This window comes from Stegostoma tigrinum, chromosome 4 (assembly GCF_030684315.1).
Source record: "Stegostoma tigrinum isolate sSteTig4 chromosome 4, sSteTig4.hap1, whole genome shotgun sequence".
Classification (NCBI taxonomy): domain Eukaryota; kingdom Metazoa; phylum Chordata; class Chondrichthyes; order Orectolobiformes; family Stegostomatidae; genus Stegostoma; species Stegostoma tigrinum.
The window spans coordinates 7,105,481-7,118,615 of NC_081357.1; the positions used below are offsets into that span (position 1 = coordinate 7,105,481).

The window sequence follows — 13,135 nt, forward strand, 5'->3', positions numbered from 1 at the left end:
ACTGTCGGCCTTATCGTTTACACTGTTCGACTGTCAGCCTTATCCTTTACACTGTTCCACTGTCAGCCTTATCCTTGACTGTGTTCCACTGTCAGCCTTATCCTTTACACTGTTCCACTGTCAGCGTTATCCTTTACACTGTTCCACTGTCAGCCTTATCCTTGACTGTGTTGCACTGTCATCCTTATCCTTTACTCTGTTCCACTGTCAGTCATATCCTTTACACTGTTCCACTGTCAGTCATATCCTTTACACTGTTCCACTATCAGACTTATCCTTTACACTCTTCCACTGTCGGCCTTATCCTTTACACTATTCCACTGTCGGCCGCATCCTTTACACTGTTCCACTGTCAGCCTCACCCTTTACACTGTTCCACTGTTGGTCTTATCCTTTACACTGTTCCACTGTCAGCCTTATCCTTTACACTGTTCCACTATCAGCCTTATCGTTTACACTGTTCGACTGTCAGCCTTATCCTTTACACTGTTCCACTGTCAGCATTATCCTTTACACTGTTCCACTGTCAGCGTTATCCTTTACACTGTTCCACTGTCAGCCTTATCATTTACACTGTTCCACTGTCAGCCTTATCCTTGACTGTGTTACACTGTCAGCCTTATCCTTTACACTGCTCCACTGTCAGTCATATCCTTTACACTGTTCCACTGTCAGCCATATCCTTTACACTATTCCACTGTCGGGCTCATCCTTTACACTGTTCCACTGTCAGCCTTATCCTTTACACTGTTCCACTGTCGGCCTTATCCTTTACACTGTTGCACTGTCAGCCTTATCCTTTACACTGTTCCACTTTCAGTCTTATCCTTTTCACTGTTCCACTGTCAGCCTTATCCTTTACACTGTTCCACTGTCGGCCCTATCCTTTACACTGTTCCACTGTCAGCCTTATCGTTTACTCTGTTCCACTGTCGGCCATATCCTTTACTGTGTTCCACTGTCGGCCTTATCCTTTACGCTGTTCCACTGTCGGCCTCATCCTTTACACTGTTACACTGTCAGCCTTATCCTTTACACTGTTACACTGTCGGCCTTATCCTTTACTGTGTTCCACTGTCAGCCTTATCCTTTACACTGTTACACTGTCGGCCTTATCCTTTACACTGTTCCACTGTCGGCCCCATACTTTACACTGTTCCATTGTCAGCCTCACCCTTTACACTGTTCCACTGTTGGTCTTATCCTTTACACTGTTCCACTGTCAGCCTTATCTATTACATTGTTCCTCTGTCGGCCGTATCCTTTACTGTGTCCCACTGTTAGTCTTATCCTTTACACTGTTCCACTGTCAGCGTTATCCTTTACACTGTTCCACTGTCGGCCTTATCCTTTAATGTGTTCCACTGTCAGTCTTATCCTTTACACTGTTCCACTGTCAGCCTTATCTTTTACACTGTTACACTGTTGGCCTTATTCTTTACACTGTTACACTGTCGGCCTTATCCTTCAAACTGTTCCACTGTCAGCCCCATCCTTTACACTGTTCCACTGTCAGCCCCATCCTTTACACTGTTCCACTGTCGGCGTTATCCTTTACACTGTTCCACTGTCAGCCTTATCCTTGACTGTGTTCCACTGTCAGCCTTATCCTTTACACTGTTCCACTGTCAGCGTTATCCTTTACACTGTTCCACTGTCGGCCTCATCCTTGACTGTGTTGCACTGTCAGCCTTATTCTTTACTCTGTTCTACTGTCAGTCATATCCTTTACACTGTTCCACTGTCAGTCATATCCTTTACACTGTTCCACTATCAGCCTTATCCTTTACACTCTTCCACTGTCGGCCTTATCCGTTACACTATTCCACTGTCGGCCTTATCCTTTACACTGTTCCACTGTCGCCTTATCCTTTACACTGTTCCACTGTCAGCCTTATCCTTTACAATGTTCCACTGTCGGCCTTATCCTTTACTGTGTTACACTGTCAGCCTTATCCTTTACACTGTTCCACTGTCAGCCTTATCCTTTACTGTGTTCCACTGTCAGCCTTATCCTTTACACTGTTCCACTGTCAGTCTTATCCTTTACACTGTTCCACTGTCGGCCTCATTCTTTACACTGTGACACTTTCCGCCTCATCCTTTACTGTGTTACACTGTCAGCCTTATCCTTTACACTGTTCCACTGTCAGCCTTATCTTTTACACTGTTCCACTGTCAGCCTTATCCTTTACTGTGTTCCACTGTCGGCCTTTTCCTTTACTGTGTTACACTGTCGGCCTTATCCTTTACACTGTTCCACTGTCGGCCTTATCGTTTACACTGTTCCACTGGCAGCCTTATCCTTGACTGTGTTCCACTGTCAGCCTTATCCTTTACACTGTTCCTCTGTTAGCCTTATCCTTTCCACTGTTCCACTGTCGGCCTCATCCTTTGCTGTTTTCCACTGTCAGCCTTATCCTTTACACTGTTCGACTGTCAGCCTTATCCTTTACACTGTTCCACTGTCAGCCTTATCCTTGACTGTGTTCCACTGTCAGCCTTATCCTTTTCACTGTTCCATTGTCAGCCTCATCCTTGACTGTGTTCCACTGTCGGCCTTATCCTTTACACTGTTCCACTTTCCACCTTATCCTTTACTGTGTTCCACTGTGAGCCTTATCCTTTACACTGTTCCACTGTCAGCCTTATCCTTTACACTGTTCCATTGTCGGCCTCATCCTTTACACTGTTCCACTGTCCGCCTCATCCTTCACACTGTTACACTGTCAGTCTCATCCTTTACACTGTTCCACTGTCAGTCTTATCCTTTACACTGTTCCACTGTCGGCCTTTTCCTTTACTGTGTTACACTGTCAGCGTTATCCTTTACACTGTTCCACTGTCAGCCTTATCCTTGACTGTGTTCCACTGTCAGTCATATCCTTTACACTGTTCCACTGTCAGCCTTATCCTTGACTGTGTTCCACTGTCGGCCTTATCCTTTACACTGTTCCACTTTCCGCCTTATCCTTTACTGTGTTCCACTGTGAGCCTTATCCTTTACACTGTTCCACTGTCAGCCTTATCCTTTACACTGTTCCACTGTCGGCCTCATCCTTTACACTGTTCCACTGTCCGCCTCATCCTTTACACTGTTACACTGTCAGTCTCATCCTTTACACTGTTACACTGTCAGTCTCATCCTTTACACTGTTCCACTGTCAGTCTTATTCTTTACACTGTTCCACTGTCGGCCTTATCCTTTACACTGTTCCACTGTCAGCCTCATCCTTTACACTGTTCCACTGTCGGCCTTATCCTTTACACTGTTCCACTGTCAGTCTTATCCTTTACTGTGTTACACTGTCAGCCTTATCCTTTACTCTGTTCCACTCTCAGTCTTATCCTTTACACTGTTCCACTGTCAGCCTTATCCTGTACACTGTTCCACTGTCAGCCTTATCCTTTTCACTGTTCCACTGTCGGCCTTATCCTTTACACTGTTCCACTGTCAGTCTTATCCTTTACTGTGTTACACTGTCAGCCTTATCCTTTACTCTGTTCCACTCTCAGTCTTATCCTTTACACTGTTCCACTGTCAGCCTTATCCTGTACACTGTTCCACTGTCAGCCTTATCCTTTTCACTGTTCCACTGTCGGCCTTATCCTTTACACTGCTCCACTGTCGGTCTTATCCTTTACACTGTTCCACTGTCGGCCTTATCCTTTACACTGTTCCACTGTCGGTCTTATCCTTTACACTGTTCCACTGTCGGCCTTATCCTTTACTGTGTTCCACTGTCGGCCTTATCCTTTACACTGTTCTACTGTCAGCCTTAACCTTTACACTGTTCCACTGTCTGCCTCACTCCATACATCTGGAAATGGAAGAGTGGCTTATTGTCTTATGGTACTGTGGTGTCCTTATATCATCACTGCTACCATGTTGTGTCCATCTGATTTTCTACTAACGTCCTGTCTCTGATGAAGGGCCTAGGCCCGAAACGTCAGCTTTTGTTCTCCTAAGATGCTGCTTGGCCTGCTGTGTTCATCCAGCTCCACACTTTGTTCTCTTGGTTTTCATCTAACTTTCTGATTTGTCTGTATCTTTGTTCCCTTTGCAGATCTGCCTGTCCTGTTCAATTTTTGAGCATTTTCTCGTCATTCCAAGTTCCAGCAACAGCAATGCTTTTTTTGATACTTGAACAAGGGAGATCCTTACATTTGTTACAGTCTCCTGCTTAAACTTTTTCAGAGATGTTGGAATTATTCAAAATTTATGTGATCATAACGCATGGGAGCAAAAGGAGGTCATTCAGCCCATTGCGTTTGCTGCACCATACAAGACGATCATGGCTGATCTGAAAATGCTCTGCTCACTTTTCTGCCTTTCCTCATAACCTTCAATTCCCCTTTTGATTAAAATGGGCTTTCTGAACTGAATGTTCTACAGCATCGCCTTCAAAAACCCACCAGTGCAATGGTAAGCAATTACAAAGATATCCACAAGTAGACAGCCCAATTCTCTCATTTTTAAACCATGACACTGTGTCTTACCCTCATTCAATAAATCAGTCTTACTTCCAAACATCAGAATGTCTGTGGGATGTTCATGTAACCCACGTTATTTTATTCACCGACACACAAACAGATACAATGTTTTAATTAAAATGATGCTGTGCAATCTAAACTTTGTAGATTGAAGCATCTTGGATAATTTCTGTCTTTGATTTTTACTTGTCATTAAACTCTTTGAGATATTCTGTATTTTGCATAGCCTTAAGAAACTAATTGAATGATTATTTCTCATTCCTTAGGGTGGCTGGGTTTTACTGCAGAACTGTCATTTAGGATTGGAATTTATGAATGAACTGTTAGAGACCTTACTCACAAGTGAAAATGTCCACGAGTCTTTCCGAGTGTGGATAACCACTGAACCACATCCGAAGTTCCCAATCACGCTACTCCAGGTTCGTGTTTATTCTGCACACTGTCAGGTTATGTATGTGTATAGTTAAGTTGCCCTACAGCGACTCACCAAACTGCTTCAGCAGTACCTTCCAATTTCACAGTGGAAGACACCAGCAGCATACCAGAACTTCAGCAGTGTCGGGGCAGAAGAGGCTACAGTGGCTACCACAAAGGACAAGTTCCTGGGAAAGCTCAAAGTTTTGAAGATGGATAAATCACCGTGACCAAATGTACTACATCTCAGAGTTCTGAAGGAGATAGCTGAGGATATTGTCGAGACATTGATGGTGATCTTGCAGGGATCACCGGACTCAGGGATCAAATGACTGGAAATTGGCTAATAACATCCCTGTTAAAGAAGGAAGGGAGGCAGAGGTAACTACTGGCACAGATAGCCAGACCTCCATCGTAACTAAAATGTTAGAGCCAATTATTAAGGATAAGATTGCAGAGTTCTTGGAAGTGCATAGTAAACTAGGGCCGAGTCACAGCTTTGTCAAGGGAAGGCCATGCCTGACAAATCTATTAGAATTCTTTGAGGAGATAATGAGCAAATTAGACAAAGGAGAGGCAGTAGACATGATCTATTTGGATTTCCATAAGATATTTGACAAGATGCTGCACAGGAAGCTGCAAAATAAGAAAAAAGCCCATGGTGCCAGGAGAGTGGGCAAAGAAGTGGCAGGCGGAATACAGTGTGGGGAAGTGTGAGATTAAGCACTTTGGTAGGAAAAATAGATGTGTAGACTATTTTCTAAATAGAAAAAGGCTTCAGAAATCTGAAGCACAAAGGGTCTTAGGAGTCCTAGTTCAGGATTCTCTTAAGGTAACAGATAGGCTCAGTTGGCAGCTCAGAAGGCAAATGCAATGTTAATATTTGTTTTGAGATGGCTTGAATACTAGAACAGAGGCATACTGTTGAGGCTGTATAACACGCTGGTCAGATAGAATTTGGAATATTGTGATAACACAGTGTGGAGCTGGAGGAACACAGCAGGCCAGGCAGCATCAGAGGAGCAGGAAAGCTGACATTTCAGGTCGGGAGATAATGGGAACTGCAGATGCTGGAGAATCCAAGATAATAAAATGTGAGGCTGGATGAACACAGCAGGCCAAGCAGCATCTCAGGAGCATAAAAGCTGACGTTTCGGGCCTAGACCCCTGATGAAGAGTCTAGGCCCGAAACGTCAGCTTTTGTGCTCCTGAGATGCTGCTTGGCCTGCTGTGTTCATCCAGCCTCACATTTTATTATCTTATTTCAGGTCGGAATCCTTCTTCAGAAAATATTCTTCGGAATATTGTGAGCAGTTTTGGGCACTGTATCTAAGGAACAATGTGCAAGGTTGGACAGGGCCTGGGAAGGTTTACAACATGAAGGACTTGTCATATGCCCTTGGGTCTGAACTGGATGGAATTCAGAAGGATGGGTGAAGGGGCATGTCATTGAAACTAGCAGAATATTGAGAAGCCTGGATAGATCATATGTGGAGAAAATTTTTCCACTAGCAGGAAAGACTAAGACCAGAGGACAGAACTTCAGAAATGAAAGGAGAACCCTTTAGAACTGAGATGTGAAGGAATTTCTTCAGCCAGAGGGTGTTGAAGCTATGGAACATATTGCCACAGAAGGTTATGGGGGCCAAGTCATTTAATGTATTTAAGACAGAGATAGCTAGGTTCTTGACTGATAAGGGAATCAAGGGTTAAGGGGAGAAGGCTGGAGAACCGGGGTGAGAAACATACCCATGATCGATTGGTGGAGCAGTCCCAATGGACTGAATGTCCTAATTCTGCCCATATATCTTATATTCTAAACACATAACCTCCACCATCTAGTAGGACAAGGACTGAAGATGTGTGGGAACAGCACCACCACCTGTAAGTAACACTTCAAGTCATACACCAACCTGACTTGGAAATAATCTTTTTTCCTTCTCTGTCAGTGGATCAAAGTACTTAATTGTGTGAGAGGGAGCTATGCCACAGCACTATGTGACAGTAGTGGAAGGGTAAATGTTTCATTTGGTAGACATTGTCCAACCATGATGTTGTGTTATCATTCTCTGTTGTTCTGGGCCAGACCAAGCCCTCTTCAGATGTATCAAGGAGACAGTCTCGATCGTCATTTTTCTTCTTTAATGGAGGCGTAAGTTGCTGTGTTCAGATGTAATCTGATTGGCTACGCTACTTGGCTTTAAACAAAATAACACAAACAAAGAAAAAAGAACTGGTCTATCTTTAACTCTATTGGAAAACTTAACAGAATAATAGATTATTTAACTACTGAGCAGCAACTATTCTAATAATAGTAACACCCCTTAAATACACCCTTAGCAAAGGCAAAGTCAGTGTAATAGATTGCCTCAAAAGCAATGTGTCTCCAGTCCAAGAGAAAAGAACTTCAAGAGAAAATGCTGGCAGAGAAGGCGAGAACTCAAGTGTTTTGCTGTAGCAGGGAGAGATATGCACATGTTTCAAAACCCCAATAACTACTGAAAATTAAACTGAAATCCTGATTCTGTGAGCGCTTAACTCTACCCATTCAAGCTGCTTCTATTTGTTCCAACTTGAAGAAAAGCCAAGGTGACACAAGTTGTTTACTTTATTGGCTTGGAACAGACTGCTCTACGCCTCTGCGTCAAACTCTCTTTATAAAAAAAAAGGACAAAATACAACTTTTAAAGCCATAGTATCTTCACATTGTTGAATCCCTGTCCTGCTTTGATATTAGTTTATTTCTGGGGGTGAGGGATTTTCGGCATCCTGATTTCTTCCTTCCGAGTAGGTTCATTCTCTACAGCAAGTGCAGGTTGAAGGACACTGACAAAATCATTTGGCTTGATATGAACATCTTTATCACTAAAGCCTGTGATTTTCAGGGATATTCCAACTTGCTCCTCTCCACTGACTCGAGCTACTTCAAGGGTTGTACTCTAGATAGCTCAGCTACGTGAAATGCATGGTACTCTAACAAAGCATGATGTTGACCAGTTGAGGACAGCTGGCATGATCCTCTGGGGATGGTTGTGATGTGGGTAGGTGAGAGAAGAGCTCAATTTCCAGCTGATAATGGGAACTGCAGATGCTGGAAAATTCCAAGATAATAAAATGTGAGGCTGGATGAACACAGCAGGCCAAGCAGCATCTCAGGAGCACAAAAGTGACGTTTTGGGCCTAGACCCAAGGGTCTAGGCCCGAAACGTCAGCTTTTGTGCTCCTGAGATGCTGCTTGGCCTGCTGTGTTCATCCAGCCTCACATTTTATTATCTTCAATTTCCAGCTACTTGGACAATTCTAATGTCAAGTTTAGGTCAAGACACAATGTAAGCAAAAAGTAAATTGAAAACTGGTGACCTGCTCTTGCCAAGTTCACAATGTGTTGAACACTTGCTGGATATTGTACATGTTTCTAAAAATGCCCAGATGTTTCTCAGTCAAAACACTACATAGGATATTGAGTTCTTTATTGTAACTGGAACATATGTTGAGTTACAAATGACGAGAAATTTGAGGTTACTGAAGATACATTTGAGAGCTCAACATAATCATGATTAGTGATGTCCAATCTTAGTGAAGCAGAGATACAGATGAATGAAAACTGCCTATCAGCTTGCACTTAAAATTTTCATTGTGTATTTTCCAGACAAGCATCAAGTACACTAATGAGCCCCCTCAGGGAGTGCGGGCAGGACTGAAAAGAACATTCACTGGAATCACTCAGGACCAAATAGAATATTCAAATCTGCCCATGTGGAGACCACTATTGTACGCTGTTGCTTTCCTGCACACTACAGTCCAGGTAATTGAGCCCAGATCTGACTATGCTGTACTTCAATAATCTATTCTAGAGTGATGTTAACTTTTCTCATAATGCAAAAACTTATCAGGTGTCCAGTAGTTACTTCCTACCACCTTACCTTGTTTGTTTGAGCAGGAAGCAATGATATTCACTGAAAGTCACTGGGTTAGTTCTGTAAATATACATCATCAAGTCCTTCTGCAATTGTACTGTTGCCTCACTAGGACTTCTACTAACCAGGCAAAGAGCAGAAATTGGTTAATGGAAAGGAGAGCTAAGGGAAGCAGGGAGCCATTGGCCAGCCCCAGTAAAGCAATAACTGGAAAGAAGGTAAATCAGGGAAAAGATTTTCAAAAAGAGTCAGAGAGACACTGGAGAAAAGCCAACCTTCTTTGTGGAATTCTTTAAGAACATTCTTTAAGAATACCTGTCTGGGCCTCTTCGAATTCTGAATTTTAATTGCCCCTGTGCCCTACCCATTCTTCCCTCCCACTGCACCGTGACCACGTTTTTCACATAGTTTCTGTCAGATGGGGAGAACGAAACTCAGGCCTCACTGCAAACAAATTGGTCTGAATAGTTGATTGAAATTCATTGGTTAGGAGAGTAACGTAACTCCTTAAACATAATGTAAAATCTAAAATCACCAATTATTTCAGGCAGTACGGTGGCACAATGGTTAACACTGCAGTCTCACAGCACCAGGGACCCAGGTTCAATTCCAGCCTCAGGCAACTGTCTGTGTGGAGTTTGCACATTCTCCCCGTGTCTGCGTGGGTTTCCTCCGGGTGCTCCGGTTTCCTCCCACAGTCCAAAAGATGTGCAGGTTAGTTGGATTGGCCATGCTGAATTTCCCGTAGTGTTCAGGGGTGTGTGGGTTATAGCGGGATGGGTCTGGATGGGAAGCTCCAAAGGGCGGTGTGGACTTGTTGGGCCGAAGGACCTGTTTCCACACTGTAGGGAATCTAATCTAACCACATGGTACCTATCATACTACCCTGTTATATGAATTTATATATCCAACTATCAGGAAGACTACAGACAATTCCTCTTGGAGTCATGAATCTATTGCTGTTACTTAACTTCTCCCATTTTGATCATAAAACTCATAACTTGCAGCGCGAGCTGGAGCTTGGAGCAGGAGCCTGTCAGGAAGCCGGTGAGTCACTGTTTTTGAATCTTTAAAAAGCTTACCTCGTGAATAGGCGGAGGGACGCTGAGCAGGAGCCGACACGGGACTGGTGAGTGAGTGAGGTAATATATTTGTGTGGTTGCGTTACCCAAAGCACTACTCGGGTAGTGTCTGCCATCCATCCTCCTCCTCTAACCAAAAAAAAAGGTTCTGTGTGCCTGATTGGTAAGGTAACAAGTTTATTTTTTATTCTTTATTTTTTAACAGAATGGGAATTTAGAATAATGGGAATGGAGGTCAGGGCAGTTGAATGTTCCTCCTGCAGAATGTGGGAGGTAAGGGCCACCACTAGTGTCCCTGCTGACTACATCTGCGGGAAGTGCACCCAACTCCAGCTCCTTGAAAACCGCGTTAGGGAACTGGAGCTGGAGCTGGATGAACTTCGGATCATTCGGGAGGCAGAGGGGGTTATTGAGAGGAGTTACAGGGAGGTAGTCACTCCTCAAGTACAGGAAAACGGCAGATGGGTTACGGCCAGGGGACGGAAAGGGAACCGGCAGGCAGTGCAGGGATCCCCTGTGGCCATTCCCCTCAACAATAAGTATACCGTTTTGGATACTGTTGGGGGGACGACTTACCGGGGAAAGCAGTGGGGCACAGGTCTCTGGCACAGAGTCTGTCCCTGCTGCTCAGAAGGGAAGGGGGAAGAGAAGCAGAGCATTATTCGTTTGGGACTCCATAGTTAGGGGGACAGATAGGAGGCTCGGTGGGGACGAGAGAGACTCACGGTTGGTGTGTTGCCTCCCAGGTGCCAGGGTGCGTGATGTCTCTGATCGTGTTTTTGGGATCCTTAAGGGGGAGGGGGAGCAGCCCCAAACTGTGGTCCACATTGGCACCAACGACATAGGTAGGAAGAGAGATGGGGATTTAAGGCAGAAATTCAGGGAGCTAGGATGGAAGCTGAGAGCTAGGACGCACAGAGTTGTTGTCTCTGGTTTGTTGCCCGTGCCATGTGCTAGTGAGGCGAGGAATAGGGAGAGAGAGGAGTTGAACACGTGGCTACAGGGATGGTGCAGGACGGAGGGTTTTGGATTCTTGGATAATTGGGGCTCTTTCTGGGGTAGGTGGGACCTCTACAATCAAGATGGCCTTCACCTGAACCAGAGGGGTACCGATATCCTGGGGGAAAATTTGCTAAGGCTATTCGGGTTGGTTTAAACTAATTCAGCAGGGGGATGGGAACCAGAATTGTAGTTTGACTATAGAAAAGGTTGAGAGTAGGGTGGTCCGAAATAAAGTTTCAGGGAAGCAAGATGGCACTGGCAGGCAAGAAGTTGGATTGAAGTGTGTCTACTTCAACGCCAGGAGCGTCCGGAATAAGGTGGGTGAACTTGCAGCATGGGTTAGTACCTGGGACTTCGATGTTGTGGCCATTTCGAAGACATGGATAGAGCAGGGACAGAAATGGTTGTTGCAGGTTCCGGGATTTAGATGTTTCAGTAAGAACAGAGAAGATGGTAAAAGGGGCGGAGGTGTGGCATTGTTGTATTACAGTTGCAGAAAGGATGTTTGGGGACTTGTCAACTGAGGTAGTGTGGGTTGAGGTTAGAAACAGGAAAGGAGAGGTCACCCTGTTGGGAGTTTTCTATAGGCCTCTGAATAGTTCCAGAGATGTAGAGGAAAGGATAGCAAAGATGATTCTCGATAGGAGTGAGAGAGACGGGGTAGTTGTCATGGGGGACTTCAACTTTCCAAATATTGACTGGGAACGCTATAGTTCGAGTACTATAGATGGGTCAGTTTTTGTCCAGTGTGTGCAGGAGGGCTTCCTGACACAGTATGTAGACAGGCCAATAAGGGGCGAAGCCACATTAGATTTGGTACTGGGTAATGAGCCTGGCCAGGTGTTAGATTTGGAAGTAGGTGAGCACTGTGGTGGTAGCGATTACAATTCTGTTATGTTTACTGTAGTGATGGAAAGGGATAGGTGTATACCACTGGGCAAGAGTTATAGCTGGGGGAAAGGCAATTACGATGAGATTAGGCAAGATTTAGGGAGCATAGGATGGGGAAGGAAACTGCAGGGGATGGGCACATTAGAAATGTGGAGCTTATTCAAGGAAAAGCTCCTGTGTGTCCTAGATAAGTATGTACCTGTCAGGCAGGGAGGAAGCTGTAGAGTGCGGGAGCCATGGTTTACAAAGGAGGTGGAATCTCTGGTCAAGTGGAATAAGAAGGCTTATGTTAGGATGAGATGTGAAGGCTCAGTTAGGGCACTTGAGGGCTACGAGGTAGCCAGGAAAGACCTAAAGAGAGAGCTCAGAAGAGCCAGGAGGAGACATGAGAAGTTGTTGGCGGATAGGATCAGGGTAAACCCTAAGGCTTTCTATAGGTATTTAAGGAATAAAAGAATGACAAAAGTAAGATTAGGCCCAATCAAGGATAGTAGTGGTAAGTTGTGTGCGGAGTCAGATGAGATAGGGGAAGCGCTAAATGAATATTTTCAAACAGTATTCACTCTAGAAAATGACAATATTGTCGAGGAGAATACTGAGATACAGGCTACTAGACTAGGTGGGATTGAGGTTCACAAGGAAGAGGTACTAGAAATTCTTCAGAGGGTGAAGATAGATATGTCCCCTGGGCCGGATGGGATTTATCCTAGGATCCTCTGGGAAGCCAGGGAGAAGATTGCCGAGCCTTTGGCATTGATCTTTAACTCGTCATTGTCTACAGGAATAGTGCCAGACGACTGGAGGATAGCAAATGTGGTTCCCCTGTTCAAGAAGGGGAATAGAGACAACCCTGGTAATTATGGACCAGTGAGCCTTACCTCAGTTGTTGGTGAAGTGTTAGAAAAGGTTATAAGGGATAGGATTTATAATCATCTAGAAAAGAATAAATTGATTAGGGATAGTCAGCACAGTTTTGTGAAGGGAAGGTCGTGCCTCACAAACCTTATTGAGTTCTTTGAGAAGGTGACCAAAGAGGTAGATGAGAGTAAACCGGTTGATGTGGTGTATATGGATTTCAGCAAGGCATTCGATAAGGTTCCCCAGAGTGGGCTATTGTACAAAATGCGGAGGAATGGAATTGTGGGAGATATAGCAGTTTGGATCAGAAATTGGCTTGCTGAAAGAAGACAGAGGGTGGTAGCTGATGGGAAATGTTCATCCTGGAGACCAGTTACTAGTGGTGTACCGGTGTTGGGTCCACTGCTGTTAGTCATTTTGATAAATGACCTGGATGAGGGCGTAGAAGGATGGGTTAGTAAATTTGCAGACGACACT

At 44.5% G+C, this 13,135-nt stretch overlaps 1 protein-coding gene across 1 annotated transcript in view; it reads left to right on the forward strand.

Moving 5' to 3' along the window:
• Positions 1 to 13,135, forward strand: part of LOC125452340 (dynein axonemal heavy chain 8-like) — a 1,165,100-nt gene that overhangs the window by 1,104,927 nt on the left and 47,038 nt on the right. Inside the window, exons 89-90 of the mRNA XM_059645122.1 lie at positions 4,761 to 4,913; positions 8,558 to 8,713. Coding sequence (XP_059501105.1) covers positions 4,761 to 4,913; positions 8,558 to 8,713 — 309 coding nt within the window. The remainder of the gene's footprint in view (positions 1 to 4,760; positions 4,914 to 8,557; positions 8,714 to 13,135) is intronic.